We start from the raw sequence: 27,958 nt of genomic DNA on the forward strand, positions 1-27,958 counted from the left end.
ACGCTTTAAGACCTACTGAGAGAAAAAGGTGAATACATGTAGACAATTACAGGTTTCTGTGTCATCGTGCCATCGTGCCACGTTCTTTTCTGATGTGTCATTGCTGTTGATGGATGAGCACAAAAATTGTTACAGACATTCATACTTCATTGCTTGAGTTCATTTTATTGTGAAAGGTGATCTCCAAAAAGTCTGGACAAAATCAAATCATTTAAAAATAATCACACACACAAAACTCCAGGCAAGAGGACAGAAAGGAGCTCCGAACTCTCAAGAATCGTTGTTAAGAGCCAAAGGAGACTCCTCTGAGACATTACAGTAGTATGCAAGGAATGACCGTTGCTCAAGACACACTAACACACTTAATGATTATAAGAAAGAAGGAGGCAGAGAAGAATGAACGATTGCCTGCACAAGCAGAAGGCACCAAAAGGCTTTCGGACGAGCGTGCCGAGAGGACGAAGGAGAAGGAAACAGGAAAAGCTGGATGGGAATGTGCAGTTGCTTTGCAGAGACTTTGCAGCTGTGACCTCTTTCCTCACACTTGTCCTCCTTCTCAAAATGATCATTGTGCATGTGTTGTGTAATGCATTCATAGAGTTACAGTATGCTTTCCACACCTCAGCATTAACCCTGTATTTGCACATCCCAAATTTCTCAACTCTATATTCACTTTTATTATCAGCTCTCACGACGCCCCCGCTGCCTAGAGCTTACTCATATCGTCTGCAGAAGACTGAAATCTTCTGGAAAAAATTTCCAACCTTCCTTCTTTCGCTTTTACACTTTCCAACTTTCGTTCACCTTTTTCTTGACTTTTTATGCGCTCTCACAGACCTTCCACTTTCCTTCTTCAGCTCTGCTCTGGTTTCTTCATCCTTTCAGCTAAATCCGGGATGAAAAGATTAAACAGCATACAGTGTTTCATATGTTTTATAATACAAATTGTATACTTTTACAAATAAAAGGAGGTGTGGTGTCTGTATCCATGCTTTCCTTTATTCCACAGGTCACATAATGGAAACATTTCCTGAAATTCTGGTCATCCTGCTTAATTTTCTTTTAATAGCAAATTACCCTTTGAAACCAGTCACTTTAACCGTAATGATGTTCTTGCATTGAAATGCAAAGCCACATCGGGCATTTGGTTTGCACAATAACAAGATAATGATGTTAGGTTGGATTTCCAGCTTCATCATTGTCACTCATCACAGCAGAGCAGTAGCAGGGAGAGATTAAGTTAACCAGAGATGGGGGGGCCCACAGGTTGAATCACTGCAGTACACAAGTTGATTTTTTGGGGGGGAGTTTTATGAAAACCAAAAAACAAAAGTGGATTATTAAAGTTAAAAGTTTTGTTTGAGATGAAAGCATCAGTGAGGGGAAAAGTAACCACAGAGCGGAAGCATCCCATTTATTGTTGGCAGTTTCCTATGGTTAGCCTCAGTTTGTGTGTAACAGCATTTTAATGTCACATAATTATCTCACTGCATAAGGTTGGTTTAAAAATGATTAGCTCATGACGCTGGCATGATTAGATGACGCATGTTGTTTTCCTGTCCTTTGCTACACGCCTGAAGTTGTTTGTTCCTCTGCTTTAAACATTTTTATGGTTTTCTGTTGTCACGAGTTGTACATTAAAGAAGAAAGAACGAACAGCTCGCTGTCCCAAAGCCATACGGAGAGACGAAGAAGCACAGCGCATCATGTTGTCGGTCCGTAACCAAAAACACATGTGAGGCTTTCTGCGCTCAGGAGCGATCTTTCCTCAGTTCTGCGGAAACACTGGATTCAGCTCATGGGATAGGATGACCTGTGTGTCTGTTGATCAGCAGCCGAGTCCGTGTATGTCGACATACAATGACTCGGACTTTTATGCTGACAGCTGTTGAATCTGTTTCATATTTCTAAATTTTTGAAAAGAAAATACGTTTACGGTCATGCAGCACACGCCGACAAACTTCCCATGCATGAGCCAAAACGTAACGGGCACACTGTGGTGCATCATAATCAGTTCCCCTGTAACTAATCACTGTCTCCCGGTGTGAAGCAAATGCTCAATAAAATGAAGTGTTACGACAGATGTCACAGAGCCAAATGATGCCAACATAAAATCTCTCTAACGCCTCAAAAATGTGCCCAGATTTCCTGACGCACATAACATCGCAGTCAGAGCGCCTTCGCTCACATTTCACCGTGGCTTGATTGGCTTAAATTACCAGCTGGCTGCCGATTAATCTGCTTTACTGCTGTAACTGTTGAGCTCATGACATCGCAGAGGAAATAATGACACCCTGTGAGCTGTTTTTCATTTCTAGCAGGGCCTGGAGCGTGAAGTACACATCAAGCGGTAACCCATGTAACTCCAGTCTTTGTACCATAAAGATGTCTGCATTTACATTTCAGGACATGTCCACATAAAAGCTAAGTGCGCAGCAGAACTGCTGTCGAATCAAAGCTGTTAATGCGGTTAATATCCTAAGCTGGAGACTTGGGTGCAGTTAACTATGAGGGCTTTCCTTTTATTAAACCATTAAGTTTTGACGTTGAATAAGTTTCCAGATTCTAATTTCACTGTAAAAAACACAAAAGTCTGATTCACTTGGAGTTTTTTTCTTCTAAAGATAGGTATCCGTTTGCAGTGCCGCCGCTCCCCGTTAGCAATCCCCAAAAGAAACTCCTGGTCAGATGTAATCCTTGCTTTTTGTGAGTTCGACCGAAATTAAATCCAATCAAAAACCAATGAAATGTGGAAGCTACGAATCAAGAGGATGGACGGTGGGTGAGACAGAATGGCAAACCTCTGGATTTGCACATTACAGGAGTTAGCCTGTATCACAGTGGACTCGTTTCAGTAAAACACCTGGACACAAACACTTTCCAGACACTGAAACTGTAGGCTACTGGAGACTTTCCAGACACTGACGCCATGTGACCTAATTCCTGCAGATCGCTGCTCAGACTGTATAAAACCTATATGCCAAAACACTGCATTGCATCAGTGCCCTGCAGGAAAGCGAAGTCTGGTTGGTGCAAATGAAGCAGAGGAAGAAGCTTCACATGAGATGCTTTTTATCTCTGGAGAAAAGAGGCGAAGTTTGGTCTTGAACCTAGAGGCAGTGCTGCTCCCCTGTAACCACCAGTCCCCACCTCTCCCACTCCCACCCCCACACACAGTTTGTTAAGTTTGGTAATCTGCGTGATGAAAGGTTATTTTAGAGCAATTCTTCTTCAAACATAAAAACAAACAAGCAAACAAACAAATAAACGAAGCAAAAGCAAGACAAAGCAACATTACATATGAATGATCTTTGTTTCGCAAAAGCCTGCCTGCCCCACGTCTGCGTGGGTAGTCCCTCTCATTGTTGCACCTCCCTCCTCCGCCTGAAAGTAAGCCATGCCCAGATAAATCACTCCCAGCACAGAGTGGTAACCTGCACACTGGGGCCGCAGACTGCAGAGGAGGACAGAGGGAGCAGGCTGGGACGCGGCAGAAAGCGCACAGTCTGATTGGAGCCGAGTTCTCTGGGTGTATTTGAAATAACACTTTCATATACGCATATAATAACAGCGGGACACCTGCAGCTTCATTCTGCTTTCATTGAGTCACTCTTCGACAGTATGACTGGCAGCACCATCGCCAGGGTGCTGGTTGCCCTGTGTATCGGGAGCGCAGTGAACTGTATGCCCAGAGGGACGCACAGGGATCGGCGTCAGGCGCATCAGCATCACGTCCCCTCAGTCTCTCAAGGTAAGCCGTTTGTGAGTGAGTGAGTGTAGCAGCCTGTGAGCTTCCAATCTGAGGCCGGAGTGGGGGGTGGGGGTGAGGACATTTTAATTAAACTGCAAAGTTTGCGCACTTTTTTTGGGGGGGGAGGGGGGTCCTTGGGGGTCCACAGATGGATTGTGCAGTCATAAAACTCTGGATTAACCTCAGTCACCAGAAAACCTCCTGTCCTCCCCAGACTGGGTCTAAGAATGAGAAGGGAATGAAAATACAAAGCACGCCATCTGTTTAAAAGCTGGAAAAAGTCGGAAGGGAATCAGATGTGAACAAAGAAGATGGAGATAGAGAGTAAAAGTGGAAGGTTATTATTCGCTGTGCAAGTGATTTATCACTCGGCATTAGGCTCCTTTGAAGTCAAGTTAACACATCCAGGCACTTTCACAGGCAGGGGAGAAGCCTTGTCCTCCAGCAGAGTGGTGATTCCAATTTAGGGTTTGCTTATCGTTGTGTGGGAGAGAAGTCCCGTGTCTGTTTTTAGCTGTGGTTGGGGCTGGACAAGTTTCCAGTGGCTGCATTTGTCTTTCAAATTTTAAAAAGATCTCTTGCTTTAATCTTTACCAAGCAGCTTTGATCTGTATCACTCAATTGTTTTTTCTCTCTGTCTTGTTTCCATTTTCACGTGTCAGAGGGTTGTATGGAGAATGGTCAGTTCTATGGAATCAATGAACAGTGGGAGCGGCAGTTTTTGGACAGCACTCTGGTCTGTACCTGCCACGGAGTTGCAGGAATCAAGTGTAAAAGCAAACCCCAAGGTTAGTTTGTGGGCTGTTAGCTGCGTCCACAAAAATCACATCTATTCTTCACTTCTGTCTGAGAAAAGAACAAAACATGTACCAAAAACATCTTTTCTGCTGTTGCTCTTAAAGAGGAAAGGTGCCACGATAAAGTCAACGAGCGGTACTACACTGTGGGAGAAACTTATGAGAGACCCAAGGACGGCATGATCTGGGACTGTACCTGTATTGGATCTGGGAGGGGCAAAATCAGCTGCACCATTGCCAGTAAGTGTGTGATACTGTGTGCCTGTTTTAACTGCTCTAACCTCAGACCACACGTCTAGGACTGCCAAACAGTAAACTGGTTAACCCCCCACGCTCTCCACATTTGATTAGAACCTGGTGCCATGCAGCTATTTGCAGTTAGTGGTTAAATAATGAAGCATCACATTTTTTCAGTTCCCTTTGTTTGCTTATGCTGATGAGCCTGAAATCATCTCTAAAATCATGTCTTCTCCTTCTCTGCACCTAGATCGCTGTCATGAGGGCGGGGCTTCATATAAGATCGGTGACACCTGGAGGAGACCCCACGACACAGGAGGCTACATGCTGGAGTGTGTCTGTCTGGGTAACGGCAAAGGAGAGTGGGCCTGCAAACCTGTTGGTGAGTCATTCAGACAGGCAGTGACTAACAGATGCATTCTTCTGCATCAGCCATATGTGTGTTTCATAGACAGTGCTGAACAAGTAATTAATGAGTTTGTACCCTGCAGCTGAGCGCTGTTACGACAATTCGGCGGGAGCATCGTATGTTGTTGGGGAGACGTGGGAGAAGCCGTATCAGGGATGGATGGTCATGGACTGCACCTGCGTCGGGGAGGGAAATGGACGCATCACATGCACCTCCAGGAGTGAGACAACTTATTTGCTTTGCTTTGTCTGCCCCATCTACACTTCTGCTTTGCTTTCAGCTTTAGCTAAGAAAAATGAAATTCAGCACCAAATTACAGCAACAGTTGCCTCTAGGTGCTTTATACTGTAAGTGAAGGACCCCACAGTAATACAGGGAAAACCCAGCAATCAGACAAGCAACTATGACTAAGCAGTTGGAGACAGTGGGAAGGAAAAACTCCCTTTCAAAAGGAAGAACCTCTGTAAGGACCATCCTCAGGAAGGGGCAGCCATCTAATTTCCTGCTGTCCTACTTTTATTCATTTGTTTTCGAGATTTTTCTTGTTTTGCATGATCTCCATGGATACGTAAGCTTGTCTGCCGACCCTCAGAAAGTCACACGAGCAGAAAATCTGAATTTATTGCTGCTGTTTTGAATCACACATGTCTGCACATCCTTTAAACCCTCAGTGAATGCCATCCACGTAGCATGGAGTCTTCTAAGAAGGACTAATGATAAAGTGAGCTTGTTATTTCTTGGAGAATTTTAAGAGGCTGGGGAGGAAATGTTTTCCAGCTGTGTCGACAGTTTAAACCGTCACTCCAGTCCTTTATTATGTTGGCTGGTGCATCAGGTAATAATGAATGCTTTTCTCAATTAGTTTGTTGTTTTATCCAAGTGCTCAGGGTGGCCTCTGACACTTCATAGAGTTCATCAATAAATTTCCCCATGTGTGCACAAACATGCAACCAGCTGCTAGCCAGTGATTCAGGCCCCACTCAGTCGCTGCAGAGAGTTTCCCCCAAGTCACCAGACTGCTTAGAGTTTCCTTTTATTTTATATTCTACTTCTCATTTCCTTCTCTCCTAGATCGCTGTAATGACCAGGATACTCTGTCCTCCTACCGTATTGGAGATACCTGGACCAAGACTGACGCCCGGGGTCACCTGCTCAAGTGTCTGTGCACGGGGAACGGCCGAGGAGAGTGGAAGTGCGAACGACATGCCTCACTTCACACCACGGGCCTGGGTGAGAACTGACAATATCCCTGTGTCTATTCTCCCTGGCTCTGTGCGAGGAGAGGAATGCGTACCAGAGACACATGTTGTGAGGCGAGAGAGATAAGAGGTGCCAAGTGTCCAAGTGATGAAGTGAGAAAAACGCAGCTTGGAACTCGTGATCGTGACCTCATGAGAAGCAGAGGCAGAAATGGAAAGTAGATGTGCAAATGTAGGGGGAAAGTGATGACAGGGTGTGAGACAGAAACATGCTCATTGTGACTTAGAGACAGTAAGACAGTCTTTTTATTGTAGTGTAGGCGTTACTCATATACTTAAGTTGACTCATGTATGCACATGAAGTAAGTCTTTAGAACTACTAATAATTTCAGTTGTTCTTTATTCGTGCTTTTTATCTAACTTGAGCTGTTGCTCTGATATCTGACTGGTGTAACGTGTTGTGTTTTAGGCACTGGCTCCCGTGTTGTCACCAACATCCACCCCGTGGTCTACCAGCCCGACGCTGTGCCCGAGCATGCCCAGAATGGAGCCTGTCAGACGGAGACAGGGCTGATGTATTCTGTTGGCCAGCGCTGGATTAAGAAACAGGGAACTACGCAGATGATCTGTACCTGCCTTGGCACCGGGTCCAGCTGCAACCCATGGGGTAATGAATTATTTCTTTACAAATTTGCAAATTACAAAGTTCACCTGCAGAGTTAAGCATAATTAGGCTGACGGCACAGTCAGACATACAAAAACGACTCTCAAGTGGTGTTTATGCCTCTGTTTGTTTTCCCGTCCTCCTTCAGATGGACCTGCTCCAGTATACGGTGGCAACTCCGGTGGTCTGCCCTGTGTGTTCCCTTTTGTTTACAAGGGAAAGACCTACCACTCTTGTACCTCCGATGGACGTGCTGACGGGCAGCTGTGGTGCTCCACCTCGTCTGACTTCGAGACAGAGCAGAAATTTTCTTTCTGCACAGAGAAGAACGGTGAGCTAAACACTGGAGCGCTGACGTGTTGACATGTTTTTTCTTCTGTGGTGGTGATTGTGTGCTTCAGATAGAAATATCATGTCTTTGATATTTGAAGAAAATGAGTGTGCGCTGTTGAAAAAGACAGGAGTTGCGTTTTATCGACAGTAGGGCATCTCCTGGTCAGTGCAGGTAATCAAACAAAAGGGCGTGAACATGACATGTTTCCTTTAAATGTGAGGCTTTTCCCATCTCTTAACTTTAAGACCTCATACAGGTTTTCTGATGTGCAATAACAGCGAGGCTGCAGTGAGAAGGAGGCAGCTGACCATGTGCCTCCTCCTGTGTAATGACAGGCAGCTGGCCAGCTGTGAGATGGTTTTCATTGCAGCACCCAGACCTGCTGTTCTCCTAATGTGTTAAACAAAGACCCTGAAACGTGTTAACAATGAGCTGCTACGTTTACATTTGCCCAGTTGTCACAAGCTTGCGTCCAAAGCAAGATGCACAGTCTGTCAAGGAGATGTTTATTAAACTTATTACTTATTATTGCTTTTTTTCTTCTTCTTTAGCAATTGTGGCAACACGTGGCGGTAATTCTAACGGCGCTCTCTGCCAGTTCCCTTTCCTCTACAATGGCAGAAACTATACCGACTGTACCGCAGATGGACGAAGGGATGGCATGAAGTGGTGCGGCACCACAACAAACTATGATGACGAGCGGCGTTTCGGGTTCTGTCCCATGGCGGGTAAGTGTGTGCAGAGTGAGAGAGGGCTGTTAGCTCGTGGCTCAGCAGTTTCCTAACAATGATGGCAGCTAATTGCTAATTGCAAAGTCTAACCTCCACCCCAGTCTGAATGCTTACCTGACCTTTAAAGCTGATTGAATTAGCATGGAGGCGATTATCAGCGTGATGCTAGAAAGCAGCCTGCGCTGATATCACAGGCAAAATCTGTTTACACTTCTTACACCTTTTGTTTACAGCTTGGTGCCATTTAGTCTCTGTGGGTAACAAAGGAGACTGAAGCCAGTGAAACTGTGGGAGGGGTCGTTAAAACCACACTAATGTCTGAAGCAGTAATGACAGCGATAGCGTTGGTGCCATCGTGCTGTAAAAAGAGAAAAATCTGATCAATTTAAACTTTGGAGACGTAAAAGTCACTTTATACAAAGCAGCTGAGCTGTCACAACAAATGTGTGTTTTTGGCATCGCAGTGAATACATTCAGAGCGCAGGGCTCCTTTATATTGACAGTAATGACTTCACAGGCATCGTCAAAACAAACACGGTCGTTGAGGTGTTAATGGTGACGTTTAATCAGGTCCGGAGCCCCCTCGCCTCCACCTGTGGCAATCTTCTTCAAAGCTTTCTGCACCGTCTGCCGTGTGCCCGCGGGACAGCCTCCAGCTGTGACCCACAGTCAGAATTTAACCTCCATTATGCAAATGTCATCATTTACTTGGTTAGATCCACAATCTAAAAACCAAACAAAACAAAGTAATCCCTTTCTCAAATTCAGCCCCCGTGCCTGGTTAAACTGCAATCAGCCTCTCAGCTGCTGATAAATCTCTTTGGCAGGAATTTAATTTAGTTCCCACAAATCAGCCAGAAGCTTTTTAAATAGCCACTTTGAAGTCATCAAATCAGGGTTTAAATTACACTAAAGACTATTAGTTTTATTAATTTTAAATAGATGACTGCTGATGGAATGCAGACTGACATTTAGGCAGCTGTTAATGGGTTTGTCTGAAGGAAAGGCTCATTTTAACTGTGAGGGTAGAAACGCGTCCAGCATGAATTCAAACAAAAATCCAACAATATAATTAATTATTTCAACTGGTCAGGACCACTGAACCCAGAAACAAAAACACATATATATGGACAAAAAAATGAGTGTCTTTTTTTTTTTTTGGCTCAATTTTGAACTTTCCACTTAAGAAATGAAAGACCTGTGGTTCAGTCCCAGGAAGAGACACAGATCCCTTTGTGTCAGAAAGGATATCCGGAGTTTAGTCAAATAAATAAATACATGAAAAATCTCCCAAATCAAACATGCAGAGCTGCTCGCTGCGCTGACCCATTTGTTGTGAATCAGGGAGAAACTAAAAATAGCTTCTCGTCATTTACTCACTCAGGCTTTCATGCATATTTATTTTGAACAGAATTCGTATGAAAGTTTTTGCATGTTTTTAACAAAAGCATACACAAAGGTTTAGTGTTAGTGACATACAACATGCAAATATTTTAATTTATTTAAACCCACAGCAAAGCCTTCCTAAGCCACGTTCTAATCATTCCTGTACTTATGTCCTAGCTACAGCCTTCATGTGCAGTGATTGGTCAGAATCGACCAATCAGAATGCAGTAAAGTAAAAAAGTCCACACGCTTTCTTTCCACACATGCACGCTCACACATGGAAGCAGGTCTTTACTTGCATCAGACACTTTTTCAAATGTATATCTCTCTGGAAAAAACCCAAACCACTCACTCTCTTTAATTATGGCAGATTTCATACATACGAGAGCACACGACAGCTGTTTCTAGCTTTTAATCAAATTTTCTTTGCTATGGAGACAAAGACAGGTATTCTGTGGGGTCTGCATCCTCTCCCACCCTGTGCAGTAATAGCAGGGTTGAGTCAGTGATGTCCAAAGGGCATCGGTCATGTTAATGTGTTTGTTTTGATCATGATAAAAGTATGCTGTGTGTGTGTGTGTGGATCCGTGCATCTAATTTTTTTTAGTATTTCCTCCCCATTAAGACCAGCAGGTGTAACATTCAGTTGCTTTTGTGTGTCCCAGCTCATGAAGAGGTGTGCACATCGAATGAAGGGGCGATGTACCGTGTAGGCGACCAGTGGGACAAGCGTCACGAGGTTCTGGGTCACATGATGCGGTGTACCTGTGTTGGCAATGGCAGAGGAGAATGGAGCTGCATTGCTTACTCTCAGCTAAACGGTAGGTGTCCACACGTGTAGCTGCAGGATACACCGTGGCAACAAGCAAGGGGCTACAGACTGGTATTAGATCTCCCTGAGTGTAAAGGTGAAAGGTCGTGCTAGATAAAAATCCCTCACCTGCACAGCTGCACTTTATGGGCCCTTAGCTGCACCTGCACTGCACACAGATACACAAACCCTGCACTGCACACAGACACACAAACCCTGCATTGCACACAGACACACACAAACCCTGCACTGCTCACAGACACACACAAACCCTGCACTGTACACAGACACACACAAACCCTGCACTGCTCACAGACACACACAAACCCTACACTGCACACAGACACACACAAACCCTGCACTGCACACAAACGGTGCTCAGCATTTTGTTGAATGTCTGTTTCAGACCAGTGTAGCGTGGATGGCTTGACATACGAGGTTAACCAGACCTTCACCAAGCGGCACGATGAGGGATACATGATGAACTGCACCTGCTTTGGCCAAGGCCGTGGCCGCTGGAAGTGTGACGCCATTGGTGGGTTTGTCATTGCACACTTTGCATTTTTCCAATCATCCTAATCCTTGCTTCAGTGTAGGGTCGAAGAACAGACACGACTTATCGACTAAGCTTATGCTGCGTATTTGTTAAATGGACGGAGAATCCTCTTAATTTTTATTAGTAGTTAAAATATAATAACTCACAGCGAGTGCAGGCTCTGAACTGTAAATATATATGACTTTCATGAGTTTCAGTGCCCTTGTTTTTTGCATACTGTTACACTTCTGCTTTGTGCCCTCAGACCAGTGCCAGGAGCCAGAGACGAGAGCCTTTTATCAGATTGGAGACTCCTGGGATAAAGTCATCCATGGAATCATGTACAAGTGCTACTGCTATGGCAATGGTGTTGGAGAGCTGAGCTGCGAGCCCCAGCAGACGTACCCTGGTGAGGTTTTAAATGTGCTTTTGTTCGTATATTTTGGGCTGACGTGCGGCTGTAACAGCAGGAGCAAAGGAAAATTCCCAGGACTGTGATACAAATATTTTTGAGTGCGATTTAATTTACTTCAGCTTAAAAAACATTTTCAGTTTATTAAAAGTCCAAAGAATAACAGGAAGCCGTAAAGGACTATCACACGCTCGCCTGTCCCGAGCATGCTCGCTTTTTCCTCACCTGGGCACCTTTTCCAGCATCACTTTGTGCTCCAACTCTTGAAAAATGTTTGTTCAAGTCCCTTTGGGAAAGAGGCTGTTGACTTTGATGTGAAGTAGACAGAGCCGGGAGTGGGTGTGATTTCCTCTTTTACGAGTGCACCCCCACTCTGAGCCTTTGTTCTTGCCAGCATGTGGTACAGCCCCTGTGTTGTTGCTACAGCTGTACCAAACGCCACAGTGCAGAGCGCGTATCCAGCCCAGACACACCTACTGCACACCGAGCTCCCTGAACAGCAGGTTTCAGTTTGTGGATTTTGGTGTCACGTTAATTCAAATCTCATCTCGTAAAGTTTAAACCAGCGTCACTCAGAGCAAGACACTACTTCACATTCAGTTACCTGGACCGTAATCTCAGCACACACCTTTCAAAATCACAGATTTTAGCTGGATTTAAGTTCCCTCTTAGTACACTTTGTGTTCCCTTTTATAATCTATCACTATTACCTTCATAACAGACTCCGGTGTGTCTGTCGTGCACGTTTAATGTTTTTCAGGTGCTTTTCCAAACTTTTCTCCAACTCTATAAAAGAAAAGAGTCATGCACACGTGTGAGCTTGTGTGGTGGCTTTAGTGTTTCGAGGAGCAGAAACATTTCCATCTCCTGCAGCTTGGATAAATTTATCAGGTTAGTTCCAAGTGAGGCTGTAACTTTGTGCAAATGGTGACTGTTCCAGGTTTAAATGGACTGTTACTGGTTTGCTCTGTATCTGAAGCAGGTTGACAGAAGATACGAAATGTAGGGCATCGTTCTACTGTAAGTGGCCATAATCGCAACCAGCTGTGAACTAGCTCCGCGTGTGTGTGCATGTATGCGTGTGCGCGCATGTGCATGCATGCTCTTTGGCATACAAAATACAGCGTGCTAAGATTTAAGGGCAGCATGAACCAGATCCAGACTCGAACTGGGAAAAACCATAAAAGGTAAAAATGGAAAAGCAACAGTCTTGCAGGACTTTCTAAAGCTTCTGATTTGGCACATGCGTTGATAAGATCTAGAAAATATGTTTTCTTGTCTGCCATCTTTGTTTACGTCTTCTTGTCTGGGGTGTAATTGAATCTTTTGATGCATTTCTTATTGTTAGGATGACTCCCAGAATGACTTCCTTTTGCCGCTGTCCTTATCACCACCTCGCGGTGCGTCTGTCGGTATCAAGAATGAATGTTGTGTCTAAGTGTGAAAAGTGAAGGGTCAGGTCTGCATGCACATGCTTGTACGTTAAAGAGACATAAGTAAAGCTGGGGAGAGCGCATTTGTGAGGCTCGTTGTATAGCCGCTCTGCAGTGAGTGTGCATCCGTTCGTGCACCTCCCACATCTGATTCTGTATAACCCTTACCCTCGCCAGTGGCCTGTGGGGTTGTAATAGGCAGTAATAGGTCCCAGATTGTTTTTGAGGTTTGCGTATCTGCTAGAAACTTATGGTTAACCACGCCACTTGCTCAGAAACTGTGATTACAGGTCTGCTATTTGGAAAAAGCAGTTAGAAAACCTCAGTTCTTTATAGAAGCTACCAGTTTCTATGAGCCCAGCTTATGTCAGGAGTCTGCGCACCACATGACTTCTGTTTACATTCAGGATGACTCGATGTATCCCCTTTGGATTTCTGCCTCTGCTTATACCACTTCTCTTCTTTTGTGTCTTCTAACCTGCAAAGTCATCTTGTATAATTTGTGCATCGTTCGGTGAACTCCTGCACGTCTGCAGCTTTTTATAGTGCAGACTCAAACCCTTACAGTTTTCTCTCAGATGGTGTAATGACCACCAGATCTCACCACAGCGTGGTTGTCCCCTCACAGACGAGCACTAATGCGACGGCTCAGGTGGTAACTGTTGTTTGGGTGAATATGGGGAAATTTGTTGGTTAATTAAGCAGCGAAACATGTTTCTTGGATGGAAAAGAGACTACATAGTGGAGGAATAAGTTCTGTATGTCAAATTACACTGTGTGAGAATTACAAGCTTCATACTAGTGTCAGTTTTTAACATGTTTTTGCACTTTTTTAGCTTCTGAGACAACAGGAAAAATCTTAAACTACGGTGGAAGCAGAAACTGTTGAGAGTCTGCGCTGGAATCTCACACAGACCTGCTAGTTTTTCACGCTTTTTCTCTGCCGTGTTCAGGAAAATCCTCCCACACACCCACTCGCTGTTAAACTGGGTTATATAAAGCCATTGGTTTTACAAAATGATATCCCACACTGGAGCACAGATGTGCTTGCTCTCCTGCACACTGGTCACTCACTGCACAGCGGCTGGTAAAGCAGCTCTGTCTCTGTCTCAGGTGGTCACCGTCCCGTCCAGGTGATCATCGCAGAATCTGGAAACCAACCAGACTCCCACCCTATTCAGTGGAACGCCCAGTCGTCTGCACACATCACCCAGTACATCCTTAAATGGAGAGTGGTAAGGGTTTTTTTGGAGATGTTTCCTCTTCCTCCCTGTTTGGCCTAAACTTAATTAACCATTAAAACAATGTCAGCCTGTAAACTGTCCCTCAGATCTTACATCTCATGTGATTTTACAGAAAAACTCTCACAGCCCGTGGAGGGAGGTGGCAATTCCTGGCCATCTAAACTCGTACACCATCTCTGGTCTGAAACCCGGCATCACCTACGAGGGTCAGCTGATCAGCGTGCTGCATTTTGGGCGCAAAGAGGTCACACGTTTTGACTTCACCACCACTTATGGATCCTGTAAGTTAACGAAGTCACTGATGGTTTTGGAGGAATGTGTATGGGACTGTCCTGAATAACCAATCAATGACGTTCCCTGTAGTGGCTACAACACAAGGCGAGACCACCCCTCTTCCGCCTGTGGTTGACATCTCAGAGTCTGTAACCGAAATTACCTCCAGCAGCTTCGTCATCTCCTGGGTTTCTGCCTCGGACACAGTTTCGGGTTTCAGAGTGGAGTACGAGCTCATCGAGCAGGGACAAGGCACTGGACAACCTATCGTTCTTGGTAGGCGCCGATACAGATATTTACACTTTAAGATCAAAAAAATCTGACGTTTTGCTTGATTTCAGAATCACAGCAATTCCCTCGTTCGTCACAGATTTGTTGATCCAAAATATTTCCTTCCTGTCAGATCTGCCCCGCACAGCTACCTCTGTGAACATTAATGAGCTTCTCCCTGGGAGGAAGTACACTGTTAACGTCTATGAGGTCACTGAGGGAGGAGAGGACAACCTCATTCTTACTACTTCACAAACAACTGGTGCGAACACACATTATTTGTCGTCATCATCACCTTGATTTTACAACTAAATGCAGCACTGAGATACAGTTCGTGTCATGCATCAACACGCACACCACAGTGGTTATAACGTCGTTTTTACACCTTGTTTCATAGTACCTGATGCTCCCAAGGAGCACGAAGTGGGGGAAGTGGGAGATACATCCATCATGATCAGCTGGGAAAAACCGCTGGCTCCCATCACTGGTAAGCTACGCTAACATTTTCAGTCGCTGGCTATTGAACTCATCTGCCTACACACGGGTAACTGTTTCCTCTTCCTCTGTGCAGGTTATCGTGTGGTCTACACTCCATCAGTAGAAGGTGAAAGCACGGAGCTGAATCTCCCTGATACAGCAACGTCCGTGACTCTGAGTGACCTTCTACCAGGGAGCCTGTACAACATCAGCATCTACGCCATTGAGGACACCCTGGAGAGTGAACCCATCTTTGTACAAGTCAGCACCTCTGGGGAACCACTGCCAGGTAAATGAGTGCTACTGGCTGATTGGTCTAAAAGATGTAAGGAATAATCCACGATGGTTCATGTCAGCACCTCTAATCTTTGCATATCATAATTTGATCTTCCGCCTGTGCCTCCATACATTTTGAATTAATACACTTGCCATGAGGGCACCTATCATAACCTGCAAGTTGTCCTGTGGCGTATTTAGAGATTTATGCCTGTTTCCAATCCTCAGTAGAAGCAAGACGAACTTTCCAAGGCAAGTCAAGTCACTGAGTTCACAGCTGTTGGGATGGAGTTATGTAAAACCTGTTAGTCTGCCAGGTCAAACAGATGTTGGAAGAGTGTGTGTACAGTTTGTGTGATGGACTGAAGATGTGTAAATTAGCTGACCGAGTTTAATATAAGGCAGAAAAGTGAAACTCCACCTCACACCGCAGCTCATATTAGTCAGTTTTAGGCTGTTTGTTGGTTGCCATTGGGGTTGGGTGCAGGGTTGGAAGTACTCGTCTCAGTGAGCATCCTGTAACAGGAATCATTTATAATTATTTACACACATGTTAAACACATCAGCTGGATTAGACTGGATTTATGCAACAAGCAATGAAGGTCAGATGTTTTTGGAAATGCAGTAGTCATTTAGCTTCAGAGCGACATTCGGGGCTCTGCAAAGACCCAACCTAAAAAACTTTGTACAATAACTCAAAGTTTGCTATGAATCAAATCGCCAACTACTTAACTTGATCTGGTTTGTGTTATTTCCCTTCTTTTATTCTGCTCGGGTCAGATTTATTTCTTCTCTTACTAATTTTGTCCAGCACTTTTGTCTCCTGCCTATAAGTGGTAAAGAAGTCAGGCTCTCTGGGTTCTTCCCTCAAATGCATGTTTCCTTTATTAAGGGGAAGATGGTCATACACATTCAGCTGCATGTGCTGAGTGATCACAGACTCCATCCATTGCATTATACGTGCATTTTTTTCTGCTCAGCATTTTTAAATCATTTTAACCCAACGTTTTTAGTCTAACTTCAGTTTTAAAGAACACATACTGACATTTGTTTGTGTCGTACCCACAGATGAAGTGGATTCCCCGACCGACCTGCAGTTCTTTGAGGTGTCTGACAAAAAAATCGTTCTGACTTGGTCCAGACCCTCTGGTGAAATCTCTGGTTACCGGGTCACCGTGATGCCCGTCGATGAGTCTGGTTCTTCTCAGCCAGAGATGAATCTGCCCGTCAGTCAGAACGCCTACACTGAAGTGACGCATCTACAGCCAGGAACACTGTACCGATTCAGTGTCTATGCTGTTCATAATGGACACGAAAGTTTGCCACTTATTGGAGAGCAATCTACCAGTGAGTATGACAGATGGCCTCCAGACTACAGGGAAATCATTTACATGCCAAAACTGGATGTGAATACACACAGCCTCTCTTCTTTGCATGACTAAAATCTGGGTAAAGAGGCATTAACCCTAACACAACCACACTGTGAAACAGACAATACAATGTGCACATGTTTTAGTTATCCTACAAATGCATGAAATCATGATTACTGATCAGAAACCATAATAAACAAGTGCTTATTTTTCCAGTGGCACGTATTTCCTGTGGTAGAGTTTTTTGCATTTTGTCAGGGCGTCTGGGGATTTAGTTCTTCCAAGCAGCCTGGGCTCTGGTCCAGACTGTGGGGGCTCTGCGGGGGCCATTCCATCTGTTATAGGACCCTTTGTTTCTGAAGATGGTTTGATACGACTGGCTGTTTGAATATGGGATAAAGCAGACGGAGATGAAGCGTGAAACAAGAATGGCTTTTTTACCAGAACTGAAACTGTTCATACTGCTCCCGACAGTCTTTTAGATCAAACTGCTCTGAATCTAACAGTGTTCATTATCTGTCTTCTCAGAGCCCGATGCCCCCACAGACATCCATTTTGCCAATGTGACCGAGGACAGTGCAGTGGTGCTGTGGTTTGCACCCCGTGCCAAAATTACCGGCTACCGTCTCTTCCTCACTGTTGAGGGCTCCAACCCCAAGCAGCTGCGCCTGCCTGCCCGCCTCACCCAGTACACCCTCCTCAACCTGCAGCCAGATACCGAATACACAGTGACTCTGCACGCGGAGCAAGCCAACACCATGAGTGCGGGAGAGACAGCTTTGTTTACAACCAGTGAGTATCCAGTGCATTGAGCTTTGTGGCCACCGAGCTTATACTTCAAACTTTTGTGCGTTTTGCTATTAAAAAAGATTTTTCTGGATAAGTCGAGTCAATGAGGCGTGGCCTCCTTCAAACACCAAAGCATGAATATTGGAAGTTTTTGCTGTATTTATACTCCAAGACACTAAAATTGATAAGAACACACCTTCACCTTCTGTGTTTGTAGCCCCAGCGATGGGTAATGCTCCTCATTTCAACACTGATGTGACTGATTCCTCCATTATAATCACCTGGACTCCAGTTCCCCGCGTTGGCTACAAGGTACCCTCACTTACAGTATATTTTTGCATCATTTGCCTTTTTGGGTGCAGGTTTTCTTCTTTACGTCTGTAATTCTGACTGTTTAAATGCATTTTCCTGTTTGCTGTGCAAAGCACATTCCAGTTATTCTTACTTGAGTGTGCGCCTCTCAGAGTTAGCTACTAACATGGGAACTTGAACCCTCTGAGATATATCTGATTGGTTAGAAGATGTCGCACCAGAGATGAGAATGTTCTGCTGGCTTCAGTGTTCTTGGGAAAGCACTGACCTCTGACCTTTACCTCCTCTGCTCAGTCTGTCTGACTGTGTGCATTTATCTTTCAGCTGACAGTACGGCCCAGTCAGGGTGGGGAAGCCCCGAGAGATGTGACCTCTGAGTCAGGAAGTATCTACGTTTCCGGTCTGACTCCAGGAGTGGAGTACACCTACAGCGTCCAGCCGGTCATTAATGGATACGAGCAGGGAACTCCGATCACACGCCGCGTTGTCACACGTAAGTGGACTCTTTTCATTCCACTTTCCAAACCTTTTTTTCTCTGTTTTGCATTCTTTTTCCACACGTCCTCCTCTGATCTTCTATCCTCTTTCCTCTCCAGCTCTGTCTCCTCCAACCGATCTCAATCTGAAGCCTAACCCAGGCACCGGTGGTGTCACAGTGGAATGGAACGGAGCCAGTACTCCAGGTACACACATGTGCAATAAAAAGAAGAATCCCAACAAGCAAATCATGAATAGCCAGTCTAACAACTAAATACCTTATCCCTCTAAGACATCACCGGGTACAGAGTGACATGCACTCCCACTGACGGACAACAAGGAAACAGTGTGGAGGAATTTGTGGAAGGTGGTGAGAACTCCTGCACCCTGGAAAACCTGAGCCCTGGTGTGGAGTACAACATCAGTGTTGTCGCTGTTAAAGATGAGATGGAGAGCACTCCGGTATCGACTGTCATTACACCAGGTGAGATGTTTAATTTCATAAGAAGGCCTCTCAGAGGTTTGAATGGGTTTTCTTCCCGGTCCATCAGTCCATGCAGACAGGATGTGCATGTATGGAAAGTCATTCTCTAATCAGCTGCAGAAGCAACATGTTGAAGGTTGATGTTTTCAAATAAAACATCAACCTTCAACTTTTAACACCTACCAGCTCTTTTCTGAAACTGTTGCTCTCTGCATAGGCACCAGCAGCTAAGTGCCTATGCTAAAGTGACTCATAGGTAACACTAATGCTTTTAATGTTAACTTTATATATCACCAAATGGTAACATAGGTATATTACCATTTGGTGATATATATATCTGTATATCAGGAGACGCAAACTTAACATTAGGGCTTCCATCAGTGTCACCCTGCTGGAAGTCCAGTGTTTGTGGCCCAGATTAACCAGTTTGTATCCTTTCTCTCCTTTTTCTTTTTCCTCACGTTTGGCTCTTTGTTTCTTTGTTTGGCGTTTCTGGGTTTTTCTCTCTTTCTTTCTCTGCCCCCAAATCTCTTCCCATCCATCCAGAAGTACCACAGCTGACTGACCTCAGCTTTGAGGATGTGAGCGACACCACTATCAGTCTACGCTGGACACCGTTCGACACCAAAGCCATCACTGGTTACAGGATCACTGTAGTTGCAGCCGGCGAGAGCGTGCCGATCTTTGAAGACCAGGTGCTGCCCACAACCGGTCAGTACACGGTCTACGGACTGGAACCGGGCATCGACTACGACATCAGCGTTACCACTCTGACGGAGAATGGCGAGAGCGAGCCCACCACGCTCACTCAGCAGACCTGTAAGAGCCGTGTTTCTACCAAGCTGAACTAAAAAAACACACACGTTCAGTGTGAATTCACTGTTTAGGTTATATAATGTAATAAAGCTCTCATTAAACCTTTGACACGGCTCTTTAAACAACAGAAACCTTTAGGTTGCTGATGTAACTGCTGTGCGTGTTTTGTTGTCAGTTTAATAGCCCTGAGTGTGTGTGTGTGTGTGTGTGTGTGTGTGTGTGTGTGTGTGTGTGTGTGGGGACCATCTGGTATTAGTTGAGAGGTTTATCATACTAAGGCTTGCCCTCCCACCCCCCACCAGTGCAAACAGTGCTTGTTCTCCCAGCTTGAAGATGTTGTAAAACTTCAGAAGAGGATTTGCACTGACACACAAACACATCACAGACTCGTCTTTTAAAAGACGGTCGTGTAAATATTTCACTTTCTCTTTTAGTTGTTCCCTTATGTTTGTCTTTTCTCTTGCATCCTTTCGTGGAGTTATTAAATTTCCCGAATCCCGTTTCACAACCAATAAGAAATCTCATAAATCCAACAGTCTGCTCTGTCTTTCCCGCAGCTGTGCCAGCTCCCACTGATTTAGCCTTTGGGCAGGTCGGGCCAGACACCATGGAGGTCACCTGGGTCTCTCCCCCAGTCCCAAACACTGCTGACATTAACAGTTTCCGTATCAGGTAGGTGAAGAAACACAAAAATGTCCTCATGCAGTAGCTTGTGAATATAGCTGATGTCGGTCTCTGTATCATTCAGGTATCATCCCATCGATGATGAAGATGAGATCACAGAGACCAGCGTAGGAGGGACGGCTAACAGTGTGGTGCTAAGAAGTAAGCTGTAGTAATCATGATTAACACAAAGCCAGGTACAGTCACAGAAGAAAGGGCTGCATTCACATCTGTGGTGTTGTTGCTGTCTGCAGATTTGCTGCCCAACACCGAGTACCTGGTGAGCGTGATGTGTGTTTATGAGGAGAGGGAGAGCTCGCCTGTGGTTGGCTCTCAGAAAACAGGTGATTCTAAGTCAGGAGCAACTGTGCATCAGCCTAGAATCAGCCACTGGCATCATAAGAGCCAGTGAAATCATCTTTATCCTTCTTTGTCCCGACCTGCAGCTCTGGACTCACCCGTTGGCCTGCAGTTCTCTGAGATCATGACCAACTCCTTCACCATCCACTGGTTCGCTCCGCAGAGTAAGATCAGCGGCTACCGCATCCGTTACCAGATGGTGACGGGTGGGAGGTCCAAAGACGAGAGGCTGCCCCCGTCCAGGAAGCACTTCACTCTGACAGGACTCACTCCTGACACAGAGTACTTGGTCAACATCTTCGCCGTGAGCGGGACACAGGAGAGCCTGCCGCTCAGCGGGACACAGAAAACAAGTATGAACGCCACTTTCAATGTTTTATCCACTCACGACGTTAACGCCAACACGTCGGATATGTATTTATTTTTCTTTCTGGCGTCTTTGTCCAGTCTCTGATGCTCCCACTGACCTGGAAGTGCTAGACTCGAACCCGACAAGCATCACTGTCCGCTGGGCTGCTCCCCCAGTTACTGTGCGCTACTACAGGATCACCCATGGAGAGTCAGGTAGACTTACAGATTTAATTTGTACCAAGAACTGTATATTTTTCTGACTATATTATTCCTTTTTGCAAATTTTTTTGGCCAGTCATTAGTAAATCGTTACACTTGCAAACGGAAGGTCTTTTTGCCTCAGGTGGTCATGGTAATCCTAAGGAGTTCACGGTTCCTGGCTCTCAGTCCACCGCCACAATCTCTAACCTGAAGCCTGGAACTGACTACACTATCACTGTGTACGCTGTGACGGGCAGAGGAGACAGCCCCGCATCCAGCGTCCCAATCTATGTCACTCATAAGACAAGTACGGACACACAAAGTGCACAATCTCTCTGAGACATAACAGCGTTACACTTTCCTTTTCACATCTGTTTTCTTCTCTTGCAGGTGTCGACTCTCCCTCTGAGATGGAGGTGACAGATGTGAATGACAACAGCATCACAGTAAGGTGGAGCCCCGCCGCAGGCCCCATCAAGGGTTACAGGGTGACTGGGGCTCCTAGAAATGGACTGGGACCATCTTTTACCGAGGTGGTGGCTCCAGGTACGTTTCCCACATTCACAGCGTGTTGTGAAGTTTAGCTGTAAACTTTGAGCCGTGTTGATTTTCCCTTTTTTGTTGTTTCCAGATCAGACAGAGTTTACTTTTTCAGGCCTGATGCCGACGTCGGAGTATACCTTTAGTGTGGTTGCTCAAGTACAAGACGGGGAGAGCTCTCCACAGGTGGTGACGGCTTCAACGAGTAAGGATTTGCCTTGTGGAAACTTTTAACTGAAAGTTTACTTAAACGACATCACCTTCTCATACTTGTCTTTCTTATCCTCTCTCATTCCCTTTAGATGTAGACCGCCCCAAAGACCTGACCTTCTCAGACGTTGATTCAACCTCACTGCGGATCACCTGGGACAGTCCCGAGGGAACCGTCACGTCTTACCGAGTGTTTTATTCAAGTTCTGAGGAGGGGGAGAGAGAGCTGCTTCCTGCTCCCACAGGAGAAGCCGAGTCAGCCGACATATACGGTCTCCAGCCCGGCACCGAATACACCGTGAAGGTCATTGCTCTGTACGATGACACAGAGAGCACAGCCGTGGTTGGGACACAAGCTACAGGTAGGGAAGGGAACATTTATAACTACATGTTTGAGAACATTTTCCAGCGTCAAAGCTTTCTAATTAATGCGAAACAGCAGTTCAAGTGAAAAACACAGCTTTCCTCTTCTGTTTCCTAATAACACTTATTTTTCTTTTTTCCCTCCTTCCAGCAATCTCTCCTCCAACTAACCTCCAGTTCTCCCAGGTCAGCCCTACTTCTTTCATTATGCGCTGGGACATGCCGGGTCAGGACAATCAGCTAACAGGGCTCAGGGGCCTCACGGGCTACCGTGTGGTGGTAAATCCAAAGAACAAGAGCGGGCCTACCAAAGAGATCAACCTGGCCCCAGACACCACTCAGGCACACATTTCTGGGCTCATGGTGAGTAAATTAAATAAATTTCCAGTGCCTTAAACTTCAATAGCTTAGCCATCACAGATACTGACACTTTTTCAGTCTCTCTTAAGCATCGATACCAGACGAGAAAGAAAAATGTGCTCACTGATAAGTTGGGAATAATTCTGTACATGATGTAATTGTAAGCATTTAGCCCGCTCGATCAGCTTTAGTGCGTTTACATGTGCAGTAACACACGAGCACACACACGTGGAGGTCTGCACACTTGCTGATAACGACTCTGTTTAACGAGGCTTTCCCAGGCACACCCATACCTGTGCACAAACATGCACAGACATATAATCTCGCAGCTTCAGTCGCTATTTTGACTCTCAGCCTTGTGGAGAATGTAACCGTATCTCTTTGGGTCCCGTTAGATTGCAACCACCTATGAAGTCAACGTTTATGCGCTGAAGAACTCTCTAACCAGCAGGCCCGTCCTGGGAGAGGTCACCACCCTGGAGAGTGAGTTTATAAGATGGATAATTTGACGCATAAAAATGAGGAGCTGCTTTTATTCCATCTTATTAATACTTTTTCTCTGGTGCTGCTTTGCTTCAAGATATCAGCCCGCCTCGTCGTGTGCGTATCGCTGATGTTAATGATTCCACCATCACGCTGACATGGCGGGCCAAGCCAGACCCCATCTCTGGTTTCCTGGTTGAGGCCACGCCCACCCACCCCTCTTCCGGCTACACACCCATCCAAAACACCATCAGCCCTGATTTGCGCTTATACACTATTACAGGTACGAGACAGCAGAGTTAAACATGTGTTTCTGCACATACAGACTCTCGCTAACATGTCTGTATTCACACTCTAGGTCTGGAGCCTGGCACCAGTTATAAGATCAACATCTATACGCTGAAAGGACATGGGCGCAGCGTACCTTTCACACTCACAGCGACCACAGGTAACTGTGCACATCACACAGTATTATGTATTTACTTAAGAAAGACTTTCTCCATATTTCCTGAGTAATCACTTTTCTGTCTGTCTTGTAGCTCAGCCTCTGGTCATCCCACCCACAAATATTCGCTTCACCTCCCTGAATCCGAACAGCATTTCTTTCATGTGGGAGCCGTCACGCAGCCCAGGCATTACAGGGTACTACGTCACCTATGAGGAGGCGGGTGGTGTGCCTCGAGAGGTCCTTCCTAGACCCCATGCAGGCCAGGACTTTGTTACCATCAATGGTAAGTGTGCATGAGTGTTACTACATGTCATGTAAACATTTATTTTAAAAAAAAGATGAATCTTTTTGACTTTTTGTTTGACAATAGGTCTGAAACCAGGAACGGAGTATGTCATTAAGATCGTAGCCCTGCAGAATGCTTTGAGAAGCACACCGCTGGTGGGGAAAGCCAGAACCCGTAAGTGCAGACGTTGTCCACCTGCAGTCGTTTATCGACTGTAACTTCTTTTGTTACAGTTCAGCTACAGATGTTTCTACGTTTCACTGTGTGTCGAATGTATTAAACGCTTTTATTCTGACTTCTGGTATCACTTAAGAGAAACTGAACATTGCAAAGTTATTTCTCTTGCATTAAAGGGAAAAAAGAAAAACTATTCCCATCAACTTTTTAAAATGTGATATGCTGAAGGTGGGACATGGTGTTGTGGAATAATATACTCAGTTCATGAGTACTTCTACAAAGACTTACAGATTACACCATTAAATAAAAGCCTTAAAGGTTGTTTTTTTAAAGTTTCCCACTTGCAGCAGTTAGATGATGTAATGAGAACTTTGACTTTGATTATTTTTCACGATTGTTGTTAAGAGTAACTTCTCTCAGACAGACAAAACCAGCAGTAATAACTGCTACATGAGCTGTGCTGTGCTGCCCTCTGCTGGCCATGCAGCACTGCTGTAAATATGTTGGGCAATTTATGCTTGCCGGAGGGTCTGAGTTTAGCCGTCCAAAGCTCTTTTAACCGTTATACAATGAAACCAATCCAACCTAAGTACTGGAATCTAAGAATCTAACAGCCAGCACACGTTTGTCTTTGATCCAATCAGAACCAGCTCCAGATTCTCAGCTGTTGTTCCCTGAGCTGCCTCAGCTTCCTGTTCCTCATCGCCCCACCACTGACATTCTGGATGTTCCCGAGTCCTTTGACGACAAAATGTAAGCATTGCCACAGTCATATGGAAAGGAAGGACATTTCTTTAACCACCTTAACAGTGTTTTCTGATTTCGCACCTCTTGGTTTTTGCTGTTTTATCATCCCTTTCTTTTTGTTTCTCCAGTTTTAACTCCAACCACGTCCACCTGGCTGGCACCAGCGGCCAGAACCAGCCAGGCCAGCAGGGTCAGCATATCTATACAGAGTATCAGGGTCTGGGCCCCAATAATGGATTCGGCCCCTACAGTGGACCCAAGGAAGGCCAGAGACCCACTCTCAAAGAGCCCTTAATTTATATTCCTGTGGCAGGCCCTGATGGAAACAGAGTACCTTTGGTCAAGGTGGGTGAGGCCCTGACGTAGCTATAATCTTGTTTCAGTAAAGCAGTGAAAGCATCTCCAACACGTTACATCAGCTTTATTTGATGAAATCAAAGTAAAAACAAATCTTATGTCTTATGCATGCTGGTTTTTGATTTCAGAGCAGGTACAAATACATGACCCTAATTAATATTCATGTGCTCACACTTTGTTCCATGTGGCTCCTGTAGGTGAGCGACGGCCCTCTGCCTGGTCTCGCGTTTGGTTTTTCTGACAGTGAAACAGAGATTCCCCAAGAAGCTCAGACAATCACAACCATCTCCTGGAAACCCATCCCTCACACGACAGAGTACGAGGTGTCCTGTAATCCTATCACAGACCTGGAGGAAGGAGGCTTCCAGGTACAGACGCGTGTGCACACACATCCACACGCGAGCTCGTTTGATATGAGAGGACGTTCCTCATTCAGCTGCTTTATCTTTCTCCACACAGATGCGTCTCCCTGGCAACTCCACCAGCGCCACTCTGATTGGACTGACGTCTGGAGCTTCCTATAATGTCATTGTGGAGGCCATGAAGGGCGGGGCTAAAGAGAAGGTTTTGGAGGAAGTCGTAATCGCTGGCGATGCTGGTACAGCAGTTTACGCTCGCAATTTTATTCTTTGATCACAGAAAATTGAAAAGTAGAAAAGATTCAAAGAGTCTGAAGTGAAAAATGGGAAAATATTAAATCAATAACCCGATGAGTTTCTTAATGAGCAATAAAAAAAATTGGTTTTTTGTCTTCAAAGGTGGCATCCCCATCACCCCCAAACGGGACGTGTGCTACGACACGTTCACACACACCTACCATGAAGTGGGCTCAGAGTGGGAGCGCATGTCAGAGACGGGCTTCAAGCTGTGGTGCCGCTGCCTGGGGCTGGGCAGTGGGCATTTTAGGTGTGATTCATCCAGTGAGTGGCTTATTAACCCCATCCCAGCATGCTTTGCAAAACCCTACCATGGAATTAAAGTCCAGTAATAATTCTATGTGATTTAAACACGAGGAATTTATAATAGGGAGGCATAAAACAAGCAAATGGAAATTCAGTTAAACACATAAAATGATGCCATTTGCCTTTATGCACATTATAAATTCCTGAGTCATAGAATCAGTGGATGTGCAGCAGCATGCAGTAATAAAATGTCAGCATGGGCAGCCACGGCAATGAGAAATAGACCTTTGCATAGAACATTTTTTGCCTCAGGTTTAAATGTATTTACTGTTTCAGTTAATCATAAAGAAAATGACTTTACTGTGTGTGAGTCAGCTGTAGCCTGCCCATGTGGATCCCTCTGATCCTTCTCTGCAAACTGTGAAAACCTCACATCAAACTGATCTGCCCGACTGAGCCTCGCACTCAGTTATTTGTATTGTCCATAACTGCAAAGCTAACACGACGATATGAGAAGCTGAGAGCATTTCATTTTTCTGTATATTTATTATGTGTCTGCACACGCTGCATAAATATGTATCTGTGAATGGGCTCGACTGATGAACTGCTTTCTTCATCTTTTGCACATCTGTGCATTCACTCCCTCTCTGCATCATTTCCTCGTCCCTTTCTTTTTCCGTGTCTGTCCCTCTCTTTGCTGCCTCTCCCTTCTTCAGAGTGGTGCCATGATGGCGGCAATAACTACCCTATTGGAGAAAGGTGGGATCGCCGCGGTGAGGATGGTCACATGATGAGCTGCACCTGTCTGGGCAACGGCAAAGGAGAATTCAAATGTGAACCTCGTGAGTGCTGACTGCCGGACACACACCAGAGCCGGGTGTCGTGTTAGGTTAATGATACGAGAACACGTTTGGTGTGAATAAAGTGACGAGGTCTATGTCAGGATTTTTTTAACGTGTTGAGTTTACTCTCATGCTTCTTTAATTTCTATCCTTCTCCAGATGAGTCGACTTGCTATGACGATGGGAAAATGTACCAGGTCGGGAGGCAGTGGCAGAAGGAGTACCAGGGAGCCATCTGCACCTGTACTTGCTATGGAGGACTACAGGTGAGAACGCCACCTGTAGTGTTGCTTTAAAGCTCTTTAAAGGTGTTTGTGTGCACTCAAGGCCAGGCTGGCTGTGTGTGTGAGCAACATCTCTCTCTCTTCTCTTCAGGGCTGGCGATGTGAGAACTGCAGGAGGCCAGGAGGGCAGCCTGAGCTGGAGGCTGACCTCCTCCAGCCTGTTCGCCCAGACGTCTTTGATCGTTACAGAGAAAATGCTCTTCGCAAACTGGTCAGTGTCTTTTTCTAATAGTAATCGTTCCAATGAAGATTTACATCAGATAAAAATGTAGCTGTAGCCCATACAACATGCATGTTTCCTCTCCCTTCTCCCTGTGACGTGCCCTTCTCTGTTCCCCAGAACATCCAGTGTCCGATTGAATGTTTGAGGCCGGAGCTGCTTGCAGACGCTATCAGCCCACAAGAGTAGAGACGAAAGGAGTACGAGTAAAGGAGGACAAAATGACGAGATCCCTAACAGCGTCAGCATCGCTTCAAGATGGAAGCCCCCGCTCGCTTTTGTGAAAAGGAAATATTCCATCAGATTTGTGCCTTAATTATTTCCCACCAAATTGTAGTGCCTTAACAACACTTTTCTACTCCAATCCTTGTGCCTTTCAAAGACCTGTAGCAGCTTTCTTTGTGGGTTTTGAGCCTCTTTTCTTCAACAGAACCAGGGATTTCTTCCATCAGAGTAATTTTAGACAAATCTGTCAGAGCACAAATCCTGCTGCTTCACCCCCTTGAACGTTCATTCCCTAAATCGCTCTCTTTCTCACACACACACACACACACACACACACACACACACACACACACACACACACACACACACACACACACACACAGAAGCAGTATTGTTATGTGTGTTTTGACCGTTGTATTGGTGCTTTTGTTTTCAGAACATTCCTCTTTCAA

General features: G+C 45.3%; 1 protein-coding gene across 1 annotated transcript; it reads left to right on the forward strand.

The window, feature by feature from the left end:
- The first annotated feature begins 3,422 nt into the window (after window positions 1–3,422).
- On the forward strand, window positions 3,423–27,947 carry fn1a (fibronectin 1a). The gene is made up of 49 exons (XM_085383467.1): window positions 3,423–3,751; window positions 4,414–4,539; window positions 4,654–4,788; window positions 5,036–5,167; window positions 5,277–5,414; window positions 6,266–6,424; window positions 6,863–7,060; window positions 7,206–7,388; window positions 7,943–8,119; window positions 10,174–10,329; window positions 10,726–10,854; window positions 11,120–11,263; window positions 13,813–13,934; window positions 14,056–14,224; window positions 14,307–14,492; window positions 14,620–14,748; window positions 14,884–14,973; window positions 15,058–15,252; window positions 16,308–16,586; window positions 17,138–17,401; window positions 17,616–17,710; window positions 18,035–18,203; window positions 18,307–18,393; window positions 18,480–18,671; window positions 19,218–19,490; window positions 20,045–20,159; window positions 20,236–20,312; window positions 20,405–20,494; window positions 20,597–20,863; window positions 20,958–21,074; window positions 21,205–21,369; window positions 21,453–21,608; window positions 21,694–21,807; window positions 21,905–22,174; window positions 22,327–22,538; window positions 22,931–23,018; window positions 23,116–23,301; window positions 23,377–23,466; window positions 23,558–23,749; window positions 23,837–23,926; window positions 24,574–24,682; window positions 24,805–25,021; window positions 25,231–25,401; window positions 25,493–25,631; window positions 25,792–25,953; window positions 26,652–26,777; window positions 26,937–27,043; window positions 27,153–27,272; window positions 27,402–27,947. The coding sequence occupies exons 1-49, from the start codon at window positions 3,622–3,624 to the stop codon at window positions 27,468–27,470; spliced, it is 7,506 nt and encodes a 2,501-aa protein (XP_085239593.1). The 5' UTR covers window positions 3,423–3,621; the 3' UTR covers window positions 27,471–27,947.
- Window positions 27,948–27,958: the final 11 nt, after the last annotated feature.

This window comes from Rhamphochromis longiceps, linkage group LG16 (assembly GCF_057381845.1).
Source record: "Rhamphochromis longiceps isolate RC_006_pf linkage group LG16, R_longiceps_female_GT1.1, whole genome shotgun sequence".
Lineage (NCBI taxonomy): Eukaryota > Metazoa > Chordata > Actinopteri > Cichliformes > Cichlidae > Rhamphochromis > Rhamphochromis longiceps.

Excerpts from the sequence above, each read along its gene's own strand:
- fn1a (XM_085383467.1), top strand. The coding sequence starts at position 3,622 with ATGACTGGCAGCACCATCGCCAGGGTGCTGGTTGCCCTGTGTATCGGG. Across the intron at positions 14,749-14,883 it reads TACTACTTCACAAACAACTG|TACCTGATGCTCCCAAGGAG; the intron begins GTGCGAACACAC and ends CTTGTTTCATAG. Across the intron at positions 21,808-21,904 it reads GGTGGTGACGGCTTCAACGA|ATGTAGACCGCCCCAAAGAC; the intron begins GTAAGGATTTGC and ends CATTCCCTTTAG.